Source organism: Elaeis guineensis, chromosome 14, assembly GCF_000442705.2.
Source record: "Elaeis guineensis isolate ETL-2024a chromosome 14, EG11, whole genome shotgun sequence".
NCBI classification, from domain to species: domain Eukaryota; kingdom Viridiplantae; phylum Streptophyta; class Magnoliopsida; order Arecales; family Arecaceae; genus Elaeis; species Elaeis guineensis.
In genome coordinates this window covers 50,767,688-50,791,380 of record NC_026006.2, presented here as the reverse complement: position 1 = coordinate 50,791,380, position 23,693 = coordinate 50,767,688, and the positions used below count along the sequence as shown (strand labels likewise).

General features: G+C 37.5%; 2 protein-coding genes across 3 annotated transcripts; one reads left to right on the top strand and one right to left on the bottom strand.

Moving 5' to 3' along the window:
* Positions 1 to 301: 301 nt before the first annotated feature.
* On the bottom strand, positions 302 to 7,942 carry LOC105057756 (uncharacterized protein At5g19025). The gene is made up of 2 exons (XM_010940445.4): positions 7,139 to 7,942; positions 302 to 693 (listed from the first exon to the last, which is right to left on the bottom strand). Exons 1-2 carry the CDS (start codon positions 7,846 to 7,848, stop codon positions 654 to 656), a joined length of 750 nt encoding a protein of 249 aa, XP_010938747.3. The 5' UTR covers positions 7,849 to 7,942; the 3' UTR covers positions 302 to 653.
* Positions 7,943 to 9,143: 1,201 nt separating this feature from the next.
* Positions 9,144 to 22,104, top strand: LOC105057758 (protein PALE CRESS, chloroplastic). Of its 2 annotated transcripts, XM_010940447.4 has the most exons (7): positions 9,148 to 9,395; positions 9,486 to 9,565; positions 12,479 to 12,673; positions 15,814 to 15,900; positions 17,360 to 17,410; positions 17,594 to 17,773; positions 21,615 to 22,104. In XM_010940447.4, exons 1-7 carry the CDS (start codon positions 9,260 to 9,262, stop codon positions 21,849 to 21,851), a joined length of 966 nt encoding a protein of 321 aa, XP_010938749.1. In that variant the 5' UTR covers positions 9,148 to 9,259; the 3' UTR covers positions 21,852 to 22,104. The 2 variants fall into 2 exon arrangements, with proteins under 2 accessions (XP_010938748.1, XP_010938749.1); XM_010940446.4 differs by having other exon boundaries at positions 9,144 to 9,565.
* Positions 22,105 to 23,693: the final 1,589 nt, after the last annotated feature.

Below are 23,693 nucleotides of genomic sequence, written 5' to 3'. Positions count from 1 at the left end.
TCTATGTGTCTTACCTTCCAATGTTCCTCTTTTAAGCTAACCTCATCTTAATCTTATCTCACAACCTCAACCGAAATTTATGACCGAAGGTCCTACTACCTGTTAGGGAACGAGGAGTGTGAACAATTTGACAGCACAGAATTATCTCCCTCCCCGTCATGCATCCCACATAAACCAGCCTCCCACCAGACCAGAGTGACCTGTCAGGCAAGGGACCAACAAGGTCCTACCCCGTCATTCACATCAACAGGCATCCACAGGATGAGAGCCTAAAAAAGCTGCCTCTGCTGTAGAAATACAATGCCAACAAGCAAAGGGGTAATTACTTTGCAGACTAACAAAAAGTGACAAAAATGATGTTGGAAAGATAGAAAACAATGTCATTGTTTCCAGCTTTTCTAAATTTATTGTGCATCAGTTGCCTTCCCAGCAATAGCGTTCATTACCATATGGAGAGAGAATGTTCAAAGTGAGACGCACACTTCCAGATGGTGGCAACTCCTACCCAAGACTATTTTCATCATCCTTTTTATTCTTCTATTTTTTTTTAATCATCACTTTGTGGTAAGAGTTTTGGTGAAGAGCAGTATCCAAGGCATTTAAGTCCTTTAGAAAAGAACAGATTGAACTAATAGACAAGACCCCAGCAGCAATCACCTTTTTCCTCCCCCAAGAGCCAAGTTGGTCATGCCCCTGCATCACCCATCATAATGTCTGATCAGGACAGCATAAGAATATAGTGTTCTGGGAAAAAATAAAGCTAAATCACGTAACTTCGACTTCAGCAGAAGAACGGTATTTCATGCTGTTTGGACAAACAGAGCTGTCAATTGAAAGCACTTTGGCATTGGCAATAGAAATATAAATTACAGGAAATTTTCCCACACCAAGGTGGTTCACAATTCCTGATGCTCAAGGGAACTGCCTATCTGGCATCAGAATTATTTAACTCTTTCTTAGTGACCATCAACGTGTTTTGATGGCCAAATTCCTCGACTCATGCGTAGAATAGCTCAATTGTGATCAGAGTTAATTCACTAACCGACAATAACAAAACCCACAGTTCCAGATTTAATATACAAGAGATACTGAAGTGTTTGAATTAAAGCTTATAGGCTAACAGAAGATTTTATGTCTGCATGAAATAAAGAAGAGCTACTTATTCAGTGTGAAACATGGTACATCAGATCGTACGCTTAGCAACATGACATCAGATCGTACGCTTAGCAACATGAATGGGTTAGCTGAGCAATTTAATGGTAATTTTGGTGGTAAGCAGAGTCTTTTGATGCAAGTGATTAATATGCTCCTAATGTGCTATGGCAACTGAAACAGCTAAGAAGAATATTAAAAGAGGCATCATCTTGTAGGCACTCCGTTGAAAATCCACAACAAGAGCATTCACGTGGACAACATAATTTTGTTACAGACCTTCGACATGACCTATCAGCTCTGAGGACTAAGAAATTGGTTTTGGTTGGTGGTTTAGTCGATGGACTAAATGGGTCGGTCTTGGATGATTCTAAAACTGATAATAAAAGATGTAATGGTACTTTGAGAGATTGTGACATTTCGCAGCAGATCTAAAATCAGGGGGAAAAAGAAGCAAACAGAAAGATGCTAAAATATCAAAACCGGTCTGATGATAGTCCAACTATGTTCAGGTCTTACTGCAACAATCACATATATCAGAAGTTTCCAACTCATCATTTGCGGAGAAAGTGTTTTTAGAGATCAAAGGTGCACTAAGTGTGAAACTACATTCATGGCATGCTACATTGATGATCTTATAATATGAATATTATTTAATTATGCAAGATCAGTTTAATACATGACTGCAAGAATCAAGAAAAATTATGACAATAAATTCCAATTCTGGGATTCATTGGACAAAATTTGAAAAGTTATTTCAGCTCCAAAAAGAAGAGTCATTTCTCTCTCTAAAATAAGGAAGTAACTGGTTGAAGCAAATGCAATATAACCCCACTTCAAAACTTATACACAACACTGTTTCCATCTGTAAGAAATGCAGAACTTGTTTTCGCAGATACCAATGATATGTAGAGTTATCCATGTCAAATAAAAATCCTTACAAGCAGCTTAGGAGAAATATAAAAGCATAATGACATATTTGGCATTTGGAAATATTTCAGCTAGAGGCAACAATCTGTAGCTCAGAAAGGGAAAAATGAAGAATTTGCCAGATATTCAAAAAGAATTCAAATAATTAATGCTTACAAAAGCAAATAATGTAAGACAATTTATATTATTTACTTATTTGTACATGTAATAAAGCATAAAAGAGTTATTCTTAATTTTTGCACATCAAAAAAACTAAAAAGAGCCCATTAAAAAAGCAGAAAAGAGACAAGAACAACTAACAATGCAAAGGCACCTTCCTTGCTAGCAACAAGTACCATCATCAAATTATAATCCGAATCTGTTCCTTAGATTAGTCATGAGAACTAAAAAATTTGTGTTAAAATAATAAATCTCATAGATACAGAAAAGTTCAAAGTAGATTTGACTATCAAAGAAAAATTCGAAGCATTATTTGTCCAGGAATGTTGTTACCAAGCTTAGGATAAAGAATATGCAGGTCCAAAGTTTGATTAAAATGAAAGCATTTCTGATTTAACTTGTCAGAGTCAACCAATAATATCCATCTTCTATTTATAAATTCAGAAAGAATTCAAATAACTAATACTTGGGAAATTAACAAAAAAGAATGTAAGACAATTGACATCTATTTTTTACATCTAAAATAGCATGAAAAAGAGAAGAACAATTAACAGTGCAGACACCTATTTGTCAGCAACATGCAGCATCGTCAAATTGTAATTCAGAATGTGTTCCGTGAATTAGTGATGAATACTTTGTGTTGGAAACATAAACCTAGTCAATATTGAATAGTTCTAAGTTGATTTGATTATCCAAGAATATTTCCAAGTACTATTAGGCTATGAAAAGTGAGAGCAGTACGAGTTTTCAATCATTCAGAGAATCTTGTAACGAAGCATAGGATTAAGAAGTTGCAGGACCAAATGTTAACTAGAATGGGTTCATTATGATTTACCTTATCAGAATAAATTACTAAAATTGATCTACTATTTAAAAGGGAGAGGGTTTTGTGGCTAGATTCTCCCCATCCCATTACTTTTTGTTGTTGGACTCTACCCAAGCCCCTCGTTCCGCTTGAGCTTTTCTTGCATGCCTTGGGAAGTGGGACCACTCTCTTCCAGATGGAAAAATTGAAAAAATCTTTATTGATAATTCTGGTTTTTAATCTATGTGCTCCTCTCTCTTCTTGCCCATTTTTTTTTTTTTTTTTTAAAAGAAGAGAAACAACAGAAATGCAACAATCAACAATAGGGGTTTATTTACCATGTTACTTGTAACTAATAGATGAGACATCAGAACTATTCATGCTTTGTCTAACATGCATCTATGTCCTGAAGAAAATTGCAGCCATCCATGATTCCTAAAACATGCATTTCACGTATAAAAATATGCCAGGTTTGTTAACCACCTTATTCTCTTATTTTCTAATATATAAGTTGATCATATTGGATGGTGAGAAAAATGTCAACCTCCAATTTAAAAAGTGATACCACCTCCAGTCTGCAGCCAGAAATTAAGAAGACAGGCATGTTAGAATAGATGAAAGAACAGAAAAGAAAGATTTGAGGAACCCCAGAATTAACCAAAGAGATGATAAATTTGGGTAAATGTAAAAACTAGAATCCTAAAATTTGTAATTCTATTTGTACTCCTACAAAGAAACACCTATCCTATATCAACGAAACTATATAGCTATCCAAAACTCCCAACAGCCCTTTTTTAGGACTCTTTTAATGTGCCTTATTTAACATCCATGACCTTTTTCAATATTCAAAACCCTGAACTCTCTATTACTATGCAGATTGGTAATCCCTCCCTTTCTCTCAAACTAACAGTCCTTTCCTTGAGTAGCTACTCTAACATGATAAGATTGTACCTAATCAGCCACTTAGCTGGCCCCATATTTGATGGGAAAAGACTTGGATGGTGGTGGTGGTGATCGAATTGGCCACTTAGGGAGCCTATAAGACCTCATTAACTCGGCCCATGGTTCTATCCTAATGATGGTCTTCTGTACAGTCCTATATCATCTGGTTTGGGACGTACCATACCGGTACGGTTCCTTATACCGTACTGATACTCAGTATGCTGTTTTGTACCGTACCGAACTGCGTACCACTAGTAGAATAGTATCAATATAGGATCTGGCACTGAAATGGTGAGACTTAATCCTAATTGAAAACAAAACAATGCCTTATCTTGTAGAACCTACCAACAATGCTAATTTTGCATGCTGAATTTTGATTGCAATATTCTAATTCTGGTGAATGAGGCCTTGCCTCAAGAACAAAGATCCAACCAGTCTTGAACTGCAGTTTTCATTGCTCAAGATGGAGATCAAGCACATAATATTTTATAATGGAGCCACCATGTCATTAAGAAATCTCTGGTTAGTTGACCTTACCACCATAGATTATAATTTGGAGAGAACTGAATGAAGTTCTGAGAAGATCATGATGGAACTAATTTTCCTGCTTGTACATGGTTAATATCTCCATGTCCAAATCTTGCAAAGAATATGTTAGGATTTGTTTACCAGGAATCAGACTTCTACATGATAAGGCAATTAACCATTTGAATAATCAAAGAGTCTCTTTTTTGATACTCGACTCAAACAAATATCAGACTTGTAGAATAAGGACCTTCTATTATTTTCTTCAGCCCTAGTGAACAAATTTTATCACTAAATTAATATCTTCAATGATTCTTTAATTTTTCACTAATTTTTTCATCCCAAGTTAATGAACCAAGCTTTTAAGAACATGTGGCAACTTTCACAAATAACTCGTGATTTTGATTGTGATTCCATGTATTATCTGAACTTTATAACTTCCTCCCATTTGTTGTCAACACCTCTTAGCTTGTATCTATGTTACTTTGCTACTAAATGTGAGACAGAAACAGTACTTTCCACAATGAAGGTACCTGTTTAATTTTCTTTCTTACCTTTCTTTTTATTTTCCTTCTTTTCCATACTCTCTCTCTCTCCCCCCCCCACTCCATGCTTGTCTTTCTCCTGTACTCTTTCTCACATCATCTTCGGGCCTAGAAGCATTTTAAGTGCTCTCCCTGTGCGTGGTGTGAGAATTGTCATGCATCTCATCTATGGCCTAAGTATGATTACAGACTGATTAACTTATGGCCCTTGCAACTTAAAGTATGGACACACAACACTTAAGGATACATGTAATCAATATAAATTGTTGGACAGAAAACATTTAAAATTTACACTAGACGTCTCTAGAGTAGAAAATGATCATGATAAAATGCCTAAAAGTTTTCAAAAAGACCTCTAGATCTTAATGACAACTAAAGACTAAAATGGGTCTTTGGTACCCACCCACATCAATGTCCTTTTCCTTCGATTATATGTTCTCTGCCAAAGAACTGCACCCCCACGAACAAGAAAACAATAAATCCAGACAAAAGTAGACAAAAGAAGTCCCACCAAATGATCTGTCTGAACTTTTGCAACTGTTTAGATTATAAGTCAAGCATTCCTAATTTTTTGTACTCTATGATAACTATAGATAATGTTATTCTTTATCATCTGTTAATTGCTTCTAACAATCGAGCCAAATGTTAGGATGAAAAAAAGCAAAACAAAACCATTTCCATTTCACTGATATTTAAGTGATGGAAACGATGCTCCTTCCCATACTAATATAGTTTGTGTATGAGCAGGGTTAAGAATTAGTAATTTTAAATTGTTTGGTTTTTATTTTCATTATTTTTTGTTTTATTAGTTCCCTGTCATTGAGAAAAGCAGGGATCATGACTTGTGTTTCCGAATGGCTGAGATTCAGTGAGCCGCACATCTAACAAAAGTTAATATACTACATACAGTAACATTGTTTAATTCTTCTTTGTTTTTTTATAGATAAGTTAAGACTTCTTGTCTACAGACTATGGTTGACTACAACCAGGAAAACACACTTTAAATAATCATCTGATGAAATTGTAGCGCAATAAATCCAATGGTACAACCAGATAAAGAAAATCTAATGCAGACCAAAAACTGGCACTTTCAATGCTGATATTCTACTATAAGTAGGAATGGTAGGATCAGTGAAAGTGTTCTAGATTTTACACATACTGCTTACATAAAGCATTTACTTCGACATTTAAATGTTTAAATATTTAAAAATCAATCAGAACCAATCATATTGAGGCCCATTTTGTTACTCAATCTGATAAGTACGGATCATTTCCCAGTCATGTATAAACTTTAGCTTATCCTTCCGCAGTTTTTGTTACATAAACAATAAAGATTGATGCTGTCATATTCTAACGCATTATCATACTAACTTTTTAGTACTCTTATATTGATTGATAAAACATAACAACCTACAAAGAAGACACTGAATTTTCTATAGGTTGGATGCTAACATTTTCAAATCCATTGTCAACTTCTGGCCAATTCATTTCTCAGAACAAAGGACAGCTTGAAACACAAAAACATGCTCCAAAATCTGAAATATTGTTTTTCCACTTCCCAATAATATTTACATGGTGTTTACTGTTTAGAAATTACTTTTGCACAATTTCAAAATCATTAACACCTGAAGCAGAAAAAATGGACTATGATATTCCTTTTAGCGTCCAGCCCTCTTAGAAGTGCTGGTAGGCCATCACAAGACGCGTTTTCAAATTTATCAGGAGTGGTTGCAATTTCCAGTATCTTAAGGTACTTCTCCTTCTTTTATTCCATTTCAATCAAATTGGTCTTGATCCCTAAAGTTTCATAACATTTGATTCTACATATATCTCATCATCATCTTCAAAACTGAAAACATCCATCTTAAAATTCTCAGTTTCATCAAACAAACCTTGTGGTCATGAATCAGATACCAACAACTAAGAAACAATGGCACATTTTATCATGATCTAAGTTAAGCAAACTAAAAGTGAAATATTTTGATGCGTTTTTCTTTCTCTTTGTTCGAAGATCAGAAAAAGAATTAAAATAAGAGAACACAAAGGGAGGGAGAGAATGGGGGGACGAAAAGGAGCTCACTTTTTGTGACGGCGGCCCCGCTTGGGGGCCCAGCCCTCGAGCTTAGCGATTGGGCACCCGCATCGAGAGCGGAAGAGCAGCACGGCGCGGCCGTTGGGGGGCGCCAACCGCCGGAGCTCGGTGCGGAGGCATTCGTAGTCAGGATTGTTCCCCTCCTGCCCCCCCTTCCAGGGGAGGCCATCGATCTCCTTCCACAAGGCGGCGGCGGCGGGAGGGGAGCGGAGGACCTCCTCGGTCTGGAACTGGACGTCGAACTCGAAGGCCTTCCGGAGGCCGCGGCAGCGGGGGTTGCCGCAGCGGCGGCGGCGCCAGAAGGGCCACCAGGGATGGGCGCGGTGGGAGAGCTCGACAGCGGCGATGACGGCGGCGGCGAGGAGGAGGGGGAGGAAGAAGGCGGCGAGATAGGGGAGGGGGGTGGCGTGGAAGGAGGCGGCGAGGGGGCGTAGGAGTGGGAGGAGGAGGAGGGAGAGGGCGCGAGCAAGGTGGGAGACGGAAGAAATGATGAGAAAAGCGCAAGAGAAGAGGACGAGGACCAGGATGAGGAGGTCGAGGGTAGCCGCCGGCGAGTGCCTGCACGGCAAAAGGCAGCTAGAATTAGGGACATGGTTCGAAGAATTAGGACTAGGGTTAGGGTTTCGTTTGGATTTGGAGGAAGAGGAGGATGAGGAGGAGGAGGACATAGTGGTGAGGGGGCAGAAGGGGTGGAGCATCGCTCGCACGCACTTACTGCCTCTCTCGCTGCCGCCGCTGCTGCTCGTTTTTTTTTCTCTTTCTTCCGCTACCTTTTTTTGTCATCTACTTTTTTGCGTTGATTTTTTTACTGGTTAGCGTGGGTGAGACGGGTTCTAAAGTCTTGTGGTGATTGGTTCGGTCAAAGTGGTGATCACGCGGGGACGTGCACGGTTTTGGACTCCGGAAGCATTCCTTGCTGCGATGGGTGGGAGCACATGGATGGGGCTAAAAAAAAAAGAGAGAGAGTTTTGCGGAACTAAATTCCAACCTGATTCTGGCTCCTATAGCCGCTGATTTGTTGTATTGGATATGCAATCACAGGCACTGATGATTTCATCCCTAAAATATATCTGAATACTATGCAAGATTCATAAATTGGATCAATACAGTCAGTACAATCACAGACTGCATACTAAGATAAAAATTATATTTATAAAATATTTTAAAATAGTATTGAAGCAAGCTGATCTGAATCCTATAAAAATTTTATAAAAAAAAAAAAAGACCTAGCAGTTTTCTACCTCCGCACAATAATTGACCAGGAAAGATCTAGTTAACAAGGGCTGAGCCAGGCCTTATATTTTATGAGTTTAGAAATCTTATTTTCAATCTTAAGGATCCAGTTAGATCATTTAAATAAGTCGACGTGACTCCCAATATATAGGATGAATATCTCTATACCTATTAAATCAATAGAAGAGAGATGCGTCTCTCCTCTTTAAAAATTTATTAAAATTAAAAGAAAAAAGAAAAAATTATCCCTGTCATAATATCAGAAACCATATCATGTCATATTTTAAAAGTGAAATTTTGAAATCTAAAGTCATCTGCTTATTAAAGACTTTCTAGATACCACATCATTCTTCATTTTAGGAATAGCATTTTTAAATTTAAAATCATGCATACAAATTTTTCAAATAAATATAAATGTAAAATATGTGAAGTTGGTTAAAAAAAGAAATTTATTATTTGTTAACTAATTAATAATTTTTTTAATTTACATCAATTAAAAATCTTCTTCTCCATTTCTCTCTGGATATCCCAAGCTAGCAAGACAAAAGAATAGACTTCAATGCCGTCCGAAGCAACATCGACAGAAAGAAAATGATAAAATTCCTGATCAAATCGATACTAATAGGATGGAATCAAATCGAGATATACTTTATTTCTCGTTAACTGTTATACAATTTATTAGTTTATGAATATATAGGTCAAATTTATGGTGATGGTTTTGTATTTTGCCATTATTACTTCATCCGCCAAATGGAGCCCTGTATGTTTTTCGTAGCCGTTACAGCGACCGTTATGTTTCGGGAAACGTTCGCAGCCCAAAATTACCATCCAACTCTAATCGCTCCCTCCCTCCCTCTCTCCCTCTGCTGCTGAGAAATGCAAGCAAACGCCTTCGCCCTGCCCCTACCCTTCAATTACCTTCGGCTTCCGCCGCTGAATCCGACGCTGCGGCGTGTCCGACTCCCGCCATATCACCCGGCTGTCGGAGCTAAGTCTCCTCCACTTCTTCGAGGTTCCTGCTCTCTCTCTCTCAAAGCACAAATCACCTCCTTTCCTCTTCTTCAGACGTACCCACGAGCTTGGTTTCTATATAACCCCGCAGCTGTGAAGAAGAGCAAGGAGGAATTCGGTGCCGAAAATGACGAGGAGTACGGCGGGCTTCCGAAAGAATTCTATGACGATGTATGACACTCCTGAATTTGCCTTCTCTTTATTTCTTTCTCTCGTCGTAATTTCAATAGTGGAGTGAGATCAAGCCTTATGTTTGGAATGGTGTTGTCAATAGCGTTAGGCTTATGCTCTTCAATCTCACTCTTTTTTATCTTTTGGGCATTTTGTCATATAGGTTGGAGCCGATTGTTGGCTCGATATGTTGCCTGGGTCATTTATGATTTTCTTTTCATTAAATTTTATTTTTTTATTTTAATTGTGTTATTGTTCCGGTTTTTATTGCGGCTAGTGCTCCAGATAAAGTTCTTTGGGTGATTTGGGGAGCCTTCAATCAAGTTTTGCATGCTTTACTTTCAGATTGCTACTCACCAGATACCTGACTCGTTCCTTTATGCTTTCTGGCACCATTACATGAACATGGAATGATATCGTGGGAGGTGTTTTAGTGAGAAAATTGATTCAATATGATCATTGAATAGTCCTATGATTTTTAAAGGTAATGTGAATGATTACAGAACTCTGGTTATGACTCATTTTTTGAAGTTCAGTTTTTTCTCACTTGGTGCTAGTAGTGCTAATATCATTTTTTTTTCATGGTAATTCCATTAGTCATAGATTGTTTTAGTTGGTCTCATGGCACAAAAATAGGTGTTATATGTGCACTGGAATTTCTTAGGGGCCTGTTTATTTCCTTGAGCATTACTTGCTCAGGAGATGATGAGTGGTGGGGAATTTGAGATTGCACTACTCAAAAAGTACACATTCAATATGCACCATGGTGCTTTTCTTTGTAGGATCTCAAGATTAGATAGATGATTGCACACTATGGTTGCTTAGATTTCCATGGAGTTCAACTGAATCGACCAACCTTATTTCAGCTTTATTCGACCAAAGAAATTTTCAAGGACTTGTCAAGTTTAATTAATTAAACTTAGGAAGATTGTAAATGCGATTAGCTAGCTGAAGGTTATGGTAGACCAGCATTTGTATGAACACTGGACATGCATATATCTCAAGAGTTAGAATCAATGGTTTATTTGTTATCCTTAACTGTATCATGAAACATTTCAACAAGTTAAATGCTTAATTTTATCACAATTTATTAAATAGAGTTACGCAGAAAGCTATTTACTGCATCGAGGTTGTCATATACTCAACATTGTTGATCAAAGGATATGAAGAGGCAGGGCTAAAGCATTGTAAACTAAGGTGCATCTTTGTTGGAAAACCTGAATGTTAGCACCTAGTGGCTAGTGTGCCTTTTCAGATTGGCACAAAACAATATCATTTCAAGTTGGCACAAAACAATGTAAATGGGAAAACAAATTATAACATGATTTAAATATACATGCAAGCTCCCTTTTTCTTTGAGTTGTTTATAACGCACACTTATCTTTACTCTTAGATTAATTGTTGCCTTTGTTATTATCCAGTTTTCCTTTCATATTTTTCTCACCATTCCTCCATCTCTCCTCTCTCTAATTGATCTCTTCTGACTACTCTAGGTTGAAGGGTTGAGATGAGATTGATATCTGCTCATACAATGCTTCTCAATCTAGTGGTGGAGCTGTCTTTGGTTGGCTCCATAGCGAACCTCAATTGATGAGACAAGGCTAGGTTGGATCATCGTATACTATTGTGCTTTAGCCTCAGGTCCATTTACAATGTGTTACTCTCAAACAAAGAAAAATTTCTAAGAAAGAAAAATATGTGCCTTCAATTTATAGAATTGTTCCAAATAAAAGACTCTTTTACAAGTATATCCAACAATGGTGCATGGTCACTATAGTATGTGCATGCATTATATAGATTCCAGTGCTATGCATATGCAATGTACATGGGAGGAAGCATGGATGGCCTTTATACCCTGTATAATTAAATATTTCTACTACATTTTTTAAATGATAGATATATCCTGAATTTTGGTGCGTGCATTTCCCTATTGATGGAGAGAGAGAGAGAGAGAGCTGTAACAGTCCTGCTTCTTAGATATGTGTGTATGCTGTGTAGTATGGAAGATGTGGGACCCACAAGTTATACACTACTTAAGTCAGAACCAAAGCAAGAACTATACCAAGAGTGCTTTTTTTTAAAAGAGGGTCCCACTGGCTGAGGCTCAGGAAGTTCCCACTGACACTAGAGATACACTATTAATTTGCATTATAAAAATGACAATGATTGATCCCTGTGTTAATAAAGTCACAAATTTGGTGAACCATTAAAAATTATTGCTAGAGGACCTTGTGCATGGACCAAATTAAGCTCCATTTCACAAGTACTTAAGCTCCTTAGTCCCTATACAAGTGACTAAACATTTCATGTATTAATTAATCAGCCTATCCATGGTCATATACATGCTCTGATAAGAAGTTATTGTGATAATTTTAACAAGATAAAAAGGAATAGTGATCCCATGGTTGATTTACACTTTTACACCATAAATTATTCCGAAGAATACTGTTTTTCATGCCATTCCAAGTGCCCAAAGTGTTCTACATGTCCAATGCCATATCTTCTAAGATGAAAGTAATTTTTTTTTTCTGATTGACCCTCTATTGATATTTTAAATGTAGAAGACAATCTCTTTATATTCTTGCAAGTATTTTTCTTTGTTCTTTTCTTTCTTAATTCTGTGTGAACTTGCTAGGAAGTGTCTCCCTTCATTATTTATGGAATTCGTGCCCAATTTTCCATTCAAGTTTTTTTTCTTCTACATCATCTTAAGTCAGAGATGAGTGCATATTTGGTTTAATTTAATCTTTTAATTGAGTAGAGGCTTTGAAAAAATTATTCATTTTAATAATGATTTGTTGGGATTTCTTATCTCTAGAATTAATTAGCAACTACAATGTCTAGTTTAATTTTTTATTTGAGATAAGTTTTTCCATGTTTTCCTTTCCTCTTCATTGACTTTGTCCATTCTAGGAGTGGCAAGCACGTCACCAAGAGAAAGCTAAGGAGTGGGAAGAATATCGCCAGAAGGAGGAAGAAAAAGAGAATAGAAAGATAGATGAATATCGAGAGATAGGCATGCGCTTAAAGGGATACCCTGAGGAAGAAGTACGCAAAGCAAGGAAATTAGTTTCAAGTTTTATAAGATCTGCTGAAGAAGTTGAAAAGGTAATTTGCCAAACATTTTCCCTCCCTTTTTCATGTGTCATGGTACTTCATTACTGTGCTGATGAAGGATGTAGCAGTTGCGAATAAAAAATTGCAGATAGTGGGGACATGGAGAGATGGATGTAAGCTTATCTATTTGGCCAAATTTATAATGCTATGTGAAATATATTTTAGAATGGCAATGTCTACCGTTTTATTAGTGGATTGTGAACACCACAAAGTGCAACTCAATGTGTACTATGGTTGAAATCGTTTGAATTTGCATACTGTTATATTTAATGTAGTCCTTTTTATATTAAATTTTTACTTATGGATGGCCATTTTTTGGTGCCCTTTTTGCAACCTAATATGTTTATTGAAGTGCTACTCCTGCAATGGAAACTATTTGCTGAGTGTTGACACTTGTTAATGCTTCCAGCCCTTTTCATCTCCTCGTTTCTGAATTGTTTGGGAGATGCAATGTTTTATTAGAGACCTCCCTTAAAGCACTTTTCATATGATGTAATATAATTTCATTTTTGTATAATTTATCACATGTTCTTTTGCAATTCTGGATGTCATCTTGTCCACGATGCTATCTTCATAGTAAACTCATAATAATTCCAGCACACTGACAATCAACTAACAAGAGCAACACTTTGTAAGTTATCTTTATCAGGGTCATCTCTGTACATTTTTACACTACATTGATACTTCATATAGCTAGTTCGTTGAAATCCATATCTATCTGTGAATTTATCTGTTGTTCAGATGATACATTCTGGTTCAAATTGATTCTACATATTGTACATCATGGGCATATATTAAGGAGTTCCCTCCTAATCTAATTATTTGTTCATCCAGAAAATTTGTATTTAATGGACCCTGGTGTGGACTTTTCCACAACTTGAAAATCACCTTGTCTCTTGACAAATATGATAATACTTATCGATGCTTTTCATTCGTATTATTATTATAATATATCTGTGGCTCACACTGTTTCCTTAATACCCACAAACTTTTCATCCATATCATCTGCTTTTGCAATTTCTCAATATTGATGCTAATCAGGTTGATATTTTTCTCTCTTCCTTTAGATATTTCAACTAGCTTTTGTTTAAATTAACTTTTCTCTCTTAAACCAGATGGATTGCTTTGGAGACTTTATTGTTTGTTCCATCTTAAAATGCCCTTTTTCTTGCAAGTTAGTTACGAGATATGCCTCAAAGGCCATGCCAGTTGGTGCAATTTTGTGCTCCACCTTTATTCTTATAGACTGACATCCTGGTGCTTATATTTGATATATTTTGCATCTTCATTTTATGTATCTTTGAGGAAGTCAATTAAAATTTCTCCTATAAAATGTTCATAGACTCATCAGAAAAAATCTTGGCTAGGAATTTTATCTTATCTTGGATGCCATAAAGTATATTACATGTAGTTTTGTATAGTCTTTGCATCCATGTATAATGGGTTTTACCTAGTATAGTTGGATATATCAAGCATTTGCCTAAACATAGTGATGCATTTCAGCATTAGTCAACCTTTCTCCTGATCAGCCAAGGTTCTTTTGTCTGGGATGACCACAAGAGCTTCAAAAGCTGGCTCACAATTATCCAGTCATGACCGGTGGAAGCATTCCTTACCTTAAGAGCATGGTGGGTATTGGGGATGTCGCTCATCAGTTTCAGTTGTCATGCTGAAATCAGAATACAGCTGTCAATTTTTGGAGGGTTTCCACTGGCCTATCAATTAGGTTCAGACAGTAGGGACATGAGCTGCTCAAGATAGATATCGATCTGGCCTTGGATTATCACAGTTTTGCTAATTAGGCTATTTTTGTAATCAATTTGGCCATGTATTGTCATGGTATTGCTGAAACTGGCTATTCAAATGGCAAGACAACTGATTAGTGTATGTTCCATGAAAGCACTATTCTAGTTATCCTTGCTCATACAACAATCGGAGTGGAATGAACAACTTCTGGAAGCTTCATATTCAAGTCCTACCTTTTTAGACTGTTTTGTTGATATGTTACTGGTAGGATGAATACATGCATTCCTGAGGCCGCAGTCATGACTTTTTGGGTTTGGCCAGCTAAGGTTATACTATTTGGGCTTCAGTTCATCCTTCATCTCCTCTCTCTTAAGAATCTTGTGATGTGCCTTTGCATCCTCCAGTGCTCTTGAATCCTTCTGTTAATTTTTGAAGCAATTTTCTCTGCTTCTTCTTCTTCTTCATGTTCCTCATCTTCTACTTCTTCTTCTTCTTCTTCCTTTTTCTAATGTTACTTCATTATATATTTGTCTGATCTTTTTTCATAGGTTTTTCTTTGAAGAGTCTTATTATAACCTTGGCCCTGGCCTGTTGAGTCATTTAATTTGATATTTAAGTCTTTTCCTCTTTATCCTCTTTCTTTCACTCTTGGGAGCTAACTTGATCTTCTTTTTGAACTTTCAAGGCATGACTTTCATTCCCTTCATGACTAGTCGTTTTTATCATGATCCTTCATTATCTGTTACCATTTGAACACCTTGTCAAATGTGATTTATTGGGTCATCTTGATGGCTCTAACCTTCAGCATGCTCTACTTGTTGTTTCTTTGTCATCCTTTAAAGTGACATTGGGGAGTGCTAGTTCTACGACTACCACAGTTCCACTGCCTTATCTTTCTCCATTATTGAGCTGATCATTTTTGAGTGATAAATCTGCTTTCTTGATGTCCTTAGGGAACCAGGATTTCCATCCTCACATTGCAAGGCTTTCGATGGCGGAAAGATTTAGTATTTTCTCTTGGTCTTTAGATATAATCAAGTGGGTTTCATGAGGATCATATTCTTTGTGAAATGTAGGTAGCCGTACATGGAGAACAATCTCATTTTGAAATTCTTGGCATATATCATTGAATCAGATTAGAAGTGGGATGTTCTGTTTCTCTGAAACCAGTATCACAACTAGAGTGTCCATGCTTTAGGAAGTATCAGCAGTTATTCCTTTTTGGATGCTTTTATACTTTGATGCTGAGCTTATATGAAGTGTTTCTTCTTTATTCATTTTTCACTTCTAGTAGTATTCTAGCAGTTTTGTGAAAAATATAAACAAACTGAATTTGTTTCTGTGGTTGTATGTGCGGCAACCTAAACCTGTTTAACCATGTGCAGAAAATTGAGGAGGCAGCTGAGAAAGGCGAACTTAACGAACTTGTTCTAATGGTCATTTGGAATCGTCTTGATCTTGCTCGACGTGATGTATGTGCAGCTCTTTGTTGTTTCTTTATTTGTGGAATGATTCTTGATTACTTCAATGCTTCTTTTTATTATAATACTTCATCCTTAGACTGGGTTGGATTGCAGAACTTTTAACTCTTTTTGTTGCCTCCAAAGTGGCATAAGTTATGATTTACTTGAGGCATTTGATTTCTGGTTCTCTGCAAATCTTTGCAGTGTATTGAACTTTGAGAAGTCAAACCACTATCAATGTTCGATAGTATCAAGAGAATGCACCATACTGATTTTCCTTGAAGACTACCTGTTAGGACCTATGCAAGTGTGTGTCTAGTCCCATATCGGCTATGCACTAAGCAGATCTTGGATAGGAATCCAAATAATACCTTTTGGCTTGCCTTTTTAGATGAGGCCATAGAACTCGACTCATGGCCTACATGGACTAGGGGATACTGCAACACAGGCTTATTGGGGCTGACCATAGACTAATCATGATGTTTGTGATTGGATTTGACCTGATTTGGATGCTTAGCCTAGCAAGGATGCCAACCCTTGAATGGGGAGAGCATGTGATGTCCCATATGGGCGTGTTTAATCCCACATTGGCTATGCTCTAGATAGTTATTGGGTGTTTATGTAGGGCCAAAGAACCGAAAGAGACATCTTTCGGCTATTTTTTTTGTGTGAGGTTCTGAGTTGTTACACTTCCTCTGCTGTTTAACTTGATAAATTTGTTACAGACTAATGCTAGGAATGCACAAGGGGTGGATTACCATAATTAGTCTGCATCTAGAAGGTCATGGCTTCAGACAAAAATGCCTATCAGCAGGTTCAAATCTGTTTCCACTGATGACCAAGATAAACTGGATATAATGTCTTAATTTGGGTTTTGGTAGTTGCCACGACATTAGCTTGTTATACCATTTGTGAAGCTGTTGATTATACCCCTAACTGCATATCCATACATATGCAGAGCACTATCTGATCACTTAGGTAAGTACATTTAACTTTACCCTGCCAAATCAATCTTATTCTATCTCAACCATGTAAGTCCTATAAAAAAATGACCTCACAAGTAGGCATGGTCAGATACACTTGAATTGAGCTGAGCAAATCCAGGCTGCACTTGGACTACAGTTTTAAGGAAAAAAGTACGGCCAACTTTACTACTTTATGTAGGTCAATTTGAAGGTTTGACATAATAACACTTCTTGTTGAATGAGTAATACACACATGTTACACTTCTGGGAGATCATAGACAGATTGATAGATCTAGAAGATGATTATACCATTAGTATACTTTCTTTCCAGCTGCTGTTAATTTGCCTAACATTATTACATCAAGTTTCTGCTTGTTTTCATCATGATGATATCTTGGTTCTTGTGGAAGTGCATTTCTGTTTCACCTGAATTACAATGTCACCTAATCAAGTGTTTTTTTTTGTTTGTTTGTTTGTTTGTTTGTTTGGGTTTCCATAACCAGGAAGAAAAGGATGTCATTAGAAGCCTAGATCTCCTATATAGAAGGATAGAGGTATGTTTTTCCCTTTAAAAATTATGTTCTTGTTAGATACCTCCATGGCTGTGACATTTTTAGGTTTCATTACATTATTCCAATCAACAAAGCTTGTGTTTGTGGTCCATATTTTAGCATTTTGATTATCTTATCTCCTCCAAACACTTGTTTCTGGGATGTCAAAATATCAACCACTTCTAGACAGAAATTTTGAAGAGGGAATCTACACCTGCCATGAGATTGCTCAATGACCTTTTGAACCTTCATGATGGATTTGATGATGAGGGGTGGCTGAAGAAGTGTAGAAAGCGCATGATAGACACCTTTCCTCGAGAAGACCCGCTCAGTATGCTTGTTCCTGCTGGGTTTGACATTGAAAAAGTACGTATTTTTTAAATAAATTTGTGCATCAACTTTTAGAACCCCATTTGCTTGATGTAGATTAGTAACCAAATCACTGAAGAGCATCATCAGATAAATAATCAAGTACCCATTGACATTGTGGATAGCTTTTTCAGAAATTGTTAACACAGGAATGTATTTTCATCTTAAAATTTGTTAAATCTATCATGGGATTTATTATGTTCAATGAATATAAAAGATACTGGTGGCTAGGTTGGAGCATAATTCTTGGTGTGTGACATATAGTTTTCTTATATTAGATTTAGTATGAGTTCCCAGCGATTGGATTATGATTAATACCTTCATACAAGATGCTTTGCTCTTGGCGTAGTTTTGCATTATGCTTGAAAGTTGAATCATCAGATCATTCTATCTACAAGCAAGATGACCTTGTATGCATACTATGTCGATACCTTTTCGTGGCTATTTTAATTAGATTTATATTATTTATTGCAGAATTTATACTTTGCATACAGTCTTCAACTCTAACAAAGTTCTACTTCGTATGTTACAATGTCCTTTATGTTTAAAGAAAGCTGGTGCCATGATGAAACCCATTTCACTGGAGAGTGTAAAAACATGCACAAGAACCCAAATAAGTATTTGTACATCTGGGATAAAACTAAATTTGTAATGCTCTTGTGCTAGGAATCTGCCATTTAAATCATTGTATTCATATATAACTTTTGAATATTCATAGATACAAACATGCACATGAAATGATTATCCATTTGTTTTTGTTTACTTGTAATGTCGATCAAGGACATAAATGCCAATACTAACAAGTACACACTGGCCATAAAGAACCTGTATGGGTAGGGCATTGGTGTCAATATTCCCCTCAGTAACTGACCTATACTAACACATAATGCATCTTCCTGTTCTTTTCCTTTTTGCTGTTTCAGCACCAAGAGGCATACCTGGTGTCAATATAGTACCTTATCATATAGGTGAGGTACCGATACAGGGACCAATATGACTACGTGCCATTTCGACTATTCTATGTATGCTACTATGTTAATTTGATTATGACCTTGTAGGTAATGCTGTACAGATTCCTAGATGAATTACAAATCAGCTGGGCCTGGGACTCATTCCAATCTTTGACCTGTATACATTGTTTCTTGAGAGAGGGATGAGATCTCCCCAAAACCACATACATTGAGTTGATTTTTACATCTTTCTTAATCTCGAGGCCCTCAAGGCCGAGGCCTAGGCCAAGGCCGTTGCAGGAATAGGGTCTACTGTTGAATGTCATTGAGGTGGCATGCATGTGTAGTGAGATATGTATGGGGCAAAGATTGCAAGACTATTTCCCCACATGTGGCTTGTTATAGGTTTTGTCTCTAGCAGAGACAAAGCATATGATATGTTATGTGGTTTTATTGTTTTTGAGTCTGATAGGGTATGCCAGACTCACTTGGAATGTTTATTTAGATATATGTTTATTTAGATAGGGTTTCATATGGTGATACGGGGCTTGATTAAGCTCAAGTAACTAGTCTCCAATTAGGGTGTTAGATGGGTCACCTAGTATACTAGTTAGGTTCTGATTTTTCACAAGGTGGTGAGGACTTATGAATATCTCAAAAGTTGAAAAAGTTGTACTAAGGGGATCAGTTCACTCTTAATGATGTTTTACAGGGCATGCTTGAACATTTATAGGCCACACTAAGTGCCAATACAAATTGTTAGACCAAAGGGACTTATAGAATGGTTGGAGTGGTTAGAGTATATTCATAAGCAATTTGCAGTTATTTATGGTCAAAATATTCTTATCATGATTAAATGGTGGCGGGAGTGATCATTGCCAGTAACTAGACATTGACCACTAAGGCAACCATCTGCATGCAATGATTCAGCCTGCCATATAGTTGTTAATAGTTTTCTAGTGGGAACATAAAACTATCCATCCTGTAATTTACTTGAAACTGAGCCATTAATCAATTGAACACTCAGAACCTGTGAAATTTTTTTGAAAATTCTATGGGAACACTCTTTCAACCATCTTACCATATTTCATCTATCCACTTGTTCCATTTATTGCTTTGTGGAGCTTTATTGACACAATTGCCCCTCCTATATGCTCTACTGAAAGTTTAAAAAACTTTGTAATAATTTGCATTATATCCAAATGAGAATATGAATGCTTTTGGTCAAGTATACTTATTAGTTTTGTGGTCTCTTAGCTATTGAATGCATGGAATTTCGTACCGGCCTGAACCAGCTGGTACACCCTGTATCGAGCTGGACTGACGAGGAATCGGGACAGCTTGGCCGAGGAAAAGAGAGAGAGGAGGGGAGGGAGACATGGCACGATGCCGTCGGAGACCGGCGGTGGCCCGCTGAAGCTGCTGGAGGGCTGCGGAGGCCTTTGCAGCTCGATGTTGCCTAATAGGGCACTTAATCAAGCGAGAAAGAGAGAGAGGGGGGGAGCGATGTACTGGAAGATGGAACAACCAGCGAAGGGGCTGCCAGAGTTTGACGAATGGTTGTCATGACCACTGGGCGGCGGAAACTGTGTGGGCGGAGCCGCTGCTGCAAAATAAGGGCAACCGCCCCTGTTCACACGTCGGCTTTTTTTAAAAATGAAGATGAACAGTGAAACCGGCAAATCCATTGCCGGTTTCATTGCTTTATAGTTTTTTTTTTAAAAGCTAAGAAATAGGGAAGTGGGCAATGGGTTTAGTGGCTTCACTTAAGTAAAGCCAGCAAAAAAAAATTCAGTGAAACAGGGGTGATTGCCTTTGTTTCACGCTCGTGGCATTGGAGGCTGTGATTGCACTGTCCGGCGGCCACGGTGGCCAGCCAGAGGCTCTCCGGTGGCTTCCCCTCTTCTTTTCTTTCCCTCCTCTCTCTTTCGGCCGAGTGGCGGATGAAGCGTAGGCCTTTGCGGCCCTCCGAGCACACTGATGACCTGCTTGTGGCCACCATCGGCATCTCCTCCAGCCATTGCCTCGACCCTTCTCCCTCCCCTTCCCTTCCCTCTCCTCTATCTTTCTTTTCCTTCTCTCAGTTCGCCTCTTCTTTGTGTCGGTTCGCACCAGTCCGGTCCGGTATGGATCCGTACCACCAGCCAAATGGCACGGGCTCCGGTACTGAGTCCGCGAACCTTGATTGAATGTAATAATGATAGAGTCTAAAATCTCCTACCAGTCACAAAACATATTGGATAAATTGTTTCTAGAAGTTGTTAATTGATATACAAAATGTTTTTTTGCAATGGCTTGATGAGAGGAAGTGTTGTAAGTTGGGCCTTGACGTTCTTTGGAACCTCTTGCATATATGGTGTTAGCCATTACTTAGTTATTGCAGGGTCTTATATAGAAAATCAACAATTATCAATAGTTTAAGCATTCCTGAACATTCACAGCCCATTCTGTGGGTCTAATTAAGTAATACAGCATTTTGTTTAGAATTGATCATAAGTGCTTGGGTGACAACTGGTGATACTTGGTCTGAACTAGGCCTTAACCTTCATATATGGCCTCTTGCTTATGGTTCTGTCTGCCATAACTTAACAATAAATGGTTTCTGGGACACGAAATCAGGGATTTGTGACAATGTGTCAAATCTTTGAGTATTTACCCTCCTTTACATGGCTTTTCAGTGTTTACATAACAAAGAAAATTATATCACAACAGTGCTTGGTCTCCCTTTATTGATTTAGTCAACTTGTACTCATCTATTTTTCCTGAGACCAAAACTGAAATGTTCTATACCTATTCAAGTCTATCCAGCATTCTGGATTGAAATCTTCATTCGTAACAGGGTAAATTTATTAGTATTCACTGCATTGATGTTGTTTCTGTCTTAACAGCACCAAGGCCGAATTGGGTTACCACCCATGGATGATGATGATGTTCTTCTAAGGGTTGATTTTGTCAGAGAGGTTGATGCGCTCCTGCAGGAGGTCCGAGCTGAACAAGGCAACATCCAGTCTCCACAGGGACTTGATCCTGAATCAGTTGCAACCCAGTTGAAGCAGCAGGAGAAGCAGCAGACCATTCATCAAGTAGAGGCTCTTCTAGAGCTAGCAGTCTCATTGAAGTGGTGATTACTTTGCTCTAACCCTGGCAGCTGTTTTTATATGTCATCAAGGGGCTGGTCTTTGTCATATGCTTTTATCTTGTGAACATTGACAACAAAGATAGATCTGATTCATGCATTTCTCAGTTATGAATACAAGCAATTCAAGCAGCAGTAGCAAATGCTAAAAATCGTGGTTGCCACATCCTAAAGTGTAAATAACTAAATACCACACAGCTGGTTCTTTATTAATGGTTGTTGGCATAGATCATTCATGTGAAGCGCACAAATCATTCTGAGCACCTTTAGATGGTAGTATATCAAACAGTTGGATGGCTGGCTTACATCCCAATTTCTATCCCACCTGGCAATTCCAGTACATTGCTCTCGCAATCTGACATTACGCAAGACGGTGGTTGTGATCTACACTAGGATCTCTTGGATGGAAATTGGACTGTTGGTCTGCTGCTGTGTATGTTAATATTTGAGGTTTATTATTTTTTAACGGATTTACTTTGTTATGGCCAATCAATTGCTTGATTGCCTTCCTAGTGTTAGTGCAAGATATGGCATTTGATTAACTTCATCTGTCTTGATATGGTTTATGCTGCAACAACCTATGTCCAAATTCACAGTTAATAGGGATCACATCAATACCATGTATCAAGATATGAGTTGATGCTGGTGTACCGTGCAAGTGTGTATTTAATCCGATATTGGTTAATAAAGATCTTGAGTATTTAAATAGAGTCAAGGAATTCAAATAATATTTTTTGGCTAGTCTTTTTAAACGACATTATGGACTGAATCGATCCAGTTCATAATTTATGTGGACTAGGAGATATGCAACATGAGTTCATTAGGGTTGACTATAGACTGATCGTGACATTTATGAATAAATATATAGATTTGGACTCTTAATTTGGTGATGACATTAAGACTTAAATAGGTGGAATATATGAAAATCCGTATAGATGTGAATTTAGTCCCACATTAATTATTTGTTGAAACTTTCTTAGGTATTTATACAGGATTAAGGAATCCAAATAATATTTTCTATTTAATCTTTTTAAGTGAGGATCTGGATTGTGACGATACACTAACATGATAACCCACTCATGTCTAAAAGTTCAACTTAGAGAGGGTGGAGACCTGGCTCTCTGGAAGTTTATTGATCACTGATGAAGAAGAACATAATAAAGCTACATTGGCCGGTTAAGTCTTAGCAACAAATGCTTGAGCATTTGGTTTATTTTATTGTTGAAGGCTAGTAACCTAAGGATCATTACTAAGAGTTATACTGGTGAACAATACTTTATTTAGGTGATGAGAATTGGCCCAGTGGTTGGCTGGCAACTCCCCTGATCTAATAACATAAGTTTGAATCGCAACTGATCTGTGATTTGATTATATCGGACTTGACTAAATTAAACTAGATTCAAGGTAAAGCTGGAATTGTTTTAATCTCTACTTATAGATCCTTTGATCTTACTTCGAATAGAGGCAAGTAAAGGTATGGCCACCAATTCTATTATCGGGTGGAAAATACCAATAAGCGCCCCAAGATTAACCGAGAGAAGGCAGTTCAAGCTATTTTTCAAATGTATAACTGGTGTTAAGCCCTTTCAACCTGCAGTGCAATAGATGGCGTACCTACAATCTCCATGTTCCCATGCTTTATTATAGGGAGACAACAGAGAAGAACCATCACCTACTTGATTGGATAGGGTAGGCATTAGCACTCAGAGAATGCGCACGCAAGCAACACAACTTTACACATTCTTCATCTTGTTGATTGGCAGATCCTTTGCCAGCATATGTTAATCCACATGTCTCGAGATAGCTTGCTGTTCTCAATCTGAACTCTAAT

Coding starts and splice junctions, on each gene's coding strand:
- LOC105057758 (XM_010940446.4), top strand. CDS start 9,260: ATGCAAGCAAACGCCTTCGCCCTGCCCCTACCCTTCAATTACCTTCGG. Junction 12,674..15,813: donor CTGCTGAAGAAGTTGAAAAG/GTAATTTGCCAA, acceptor AACCATGTGCAG/AAAATTGAGGAGGCAGCTGA. Junction 17,774..21,614: donor CTGGGTTTGACATTGAAAAA/GTACGTATTTTT, acceptor CTGTCTTAACAG/CACCAAGGCCGAATTGGGTT.
- LOC105057756 (XM_010940445.4), bottom strand. CDS start 7,848: ATGCTCCACCCCTTCTGCCCCCTCACCACTATGTCCTCCTCCTCCTCA. Junction 694..7,138: donor CGGGGCCGCCGTCACAAAAA/GTGAGCTCCTTT, acceptor TGGGTGATGCAG/GGGCATGACCAACTTGGCTC.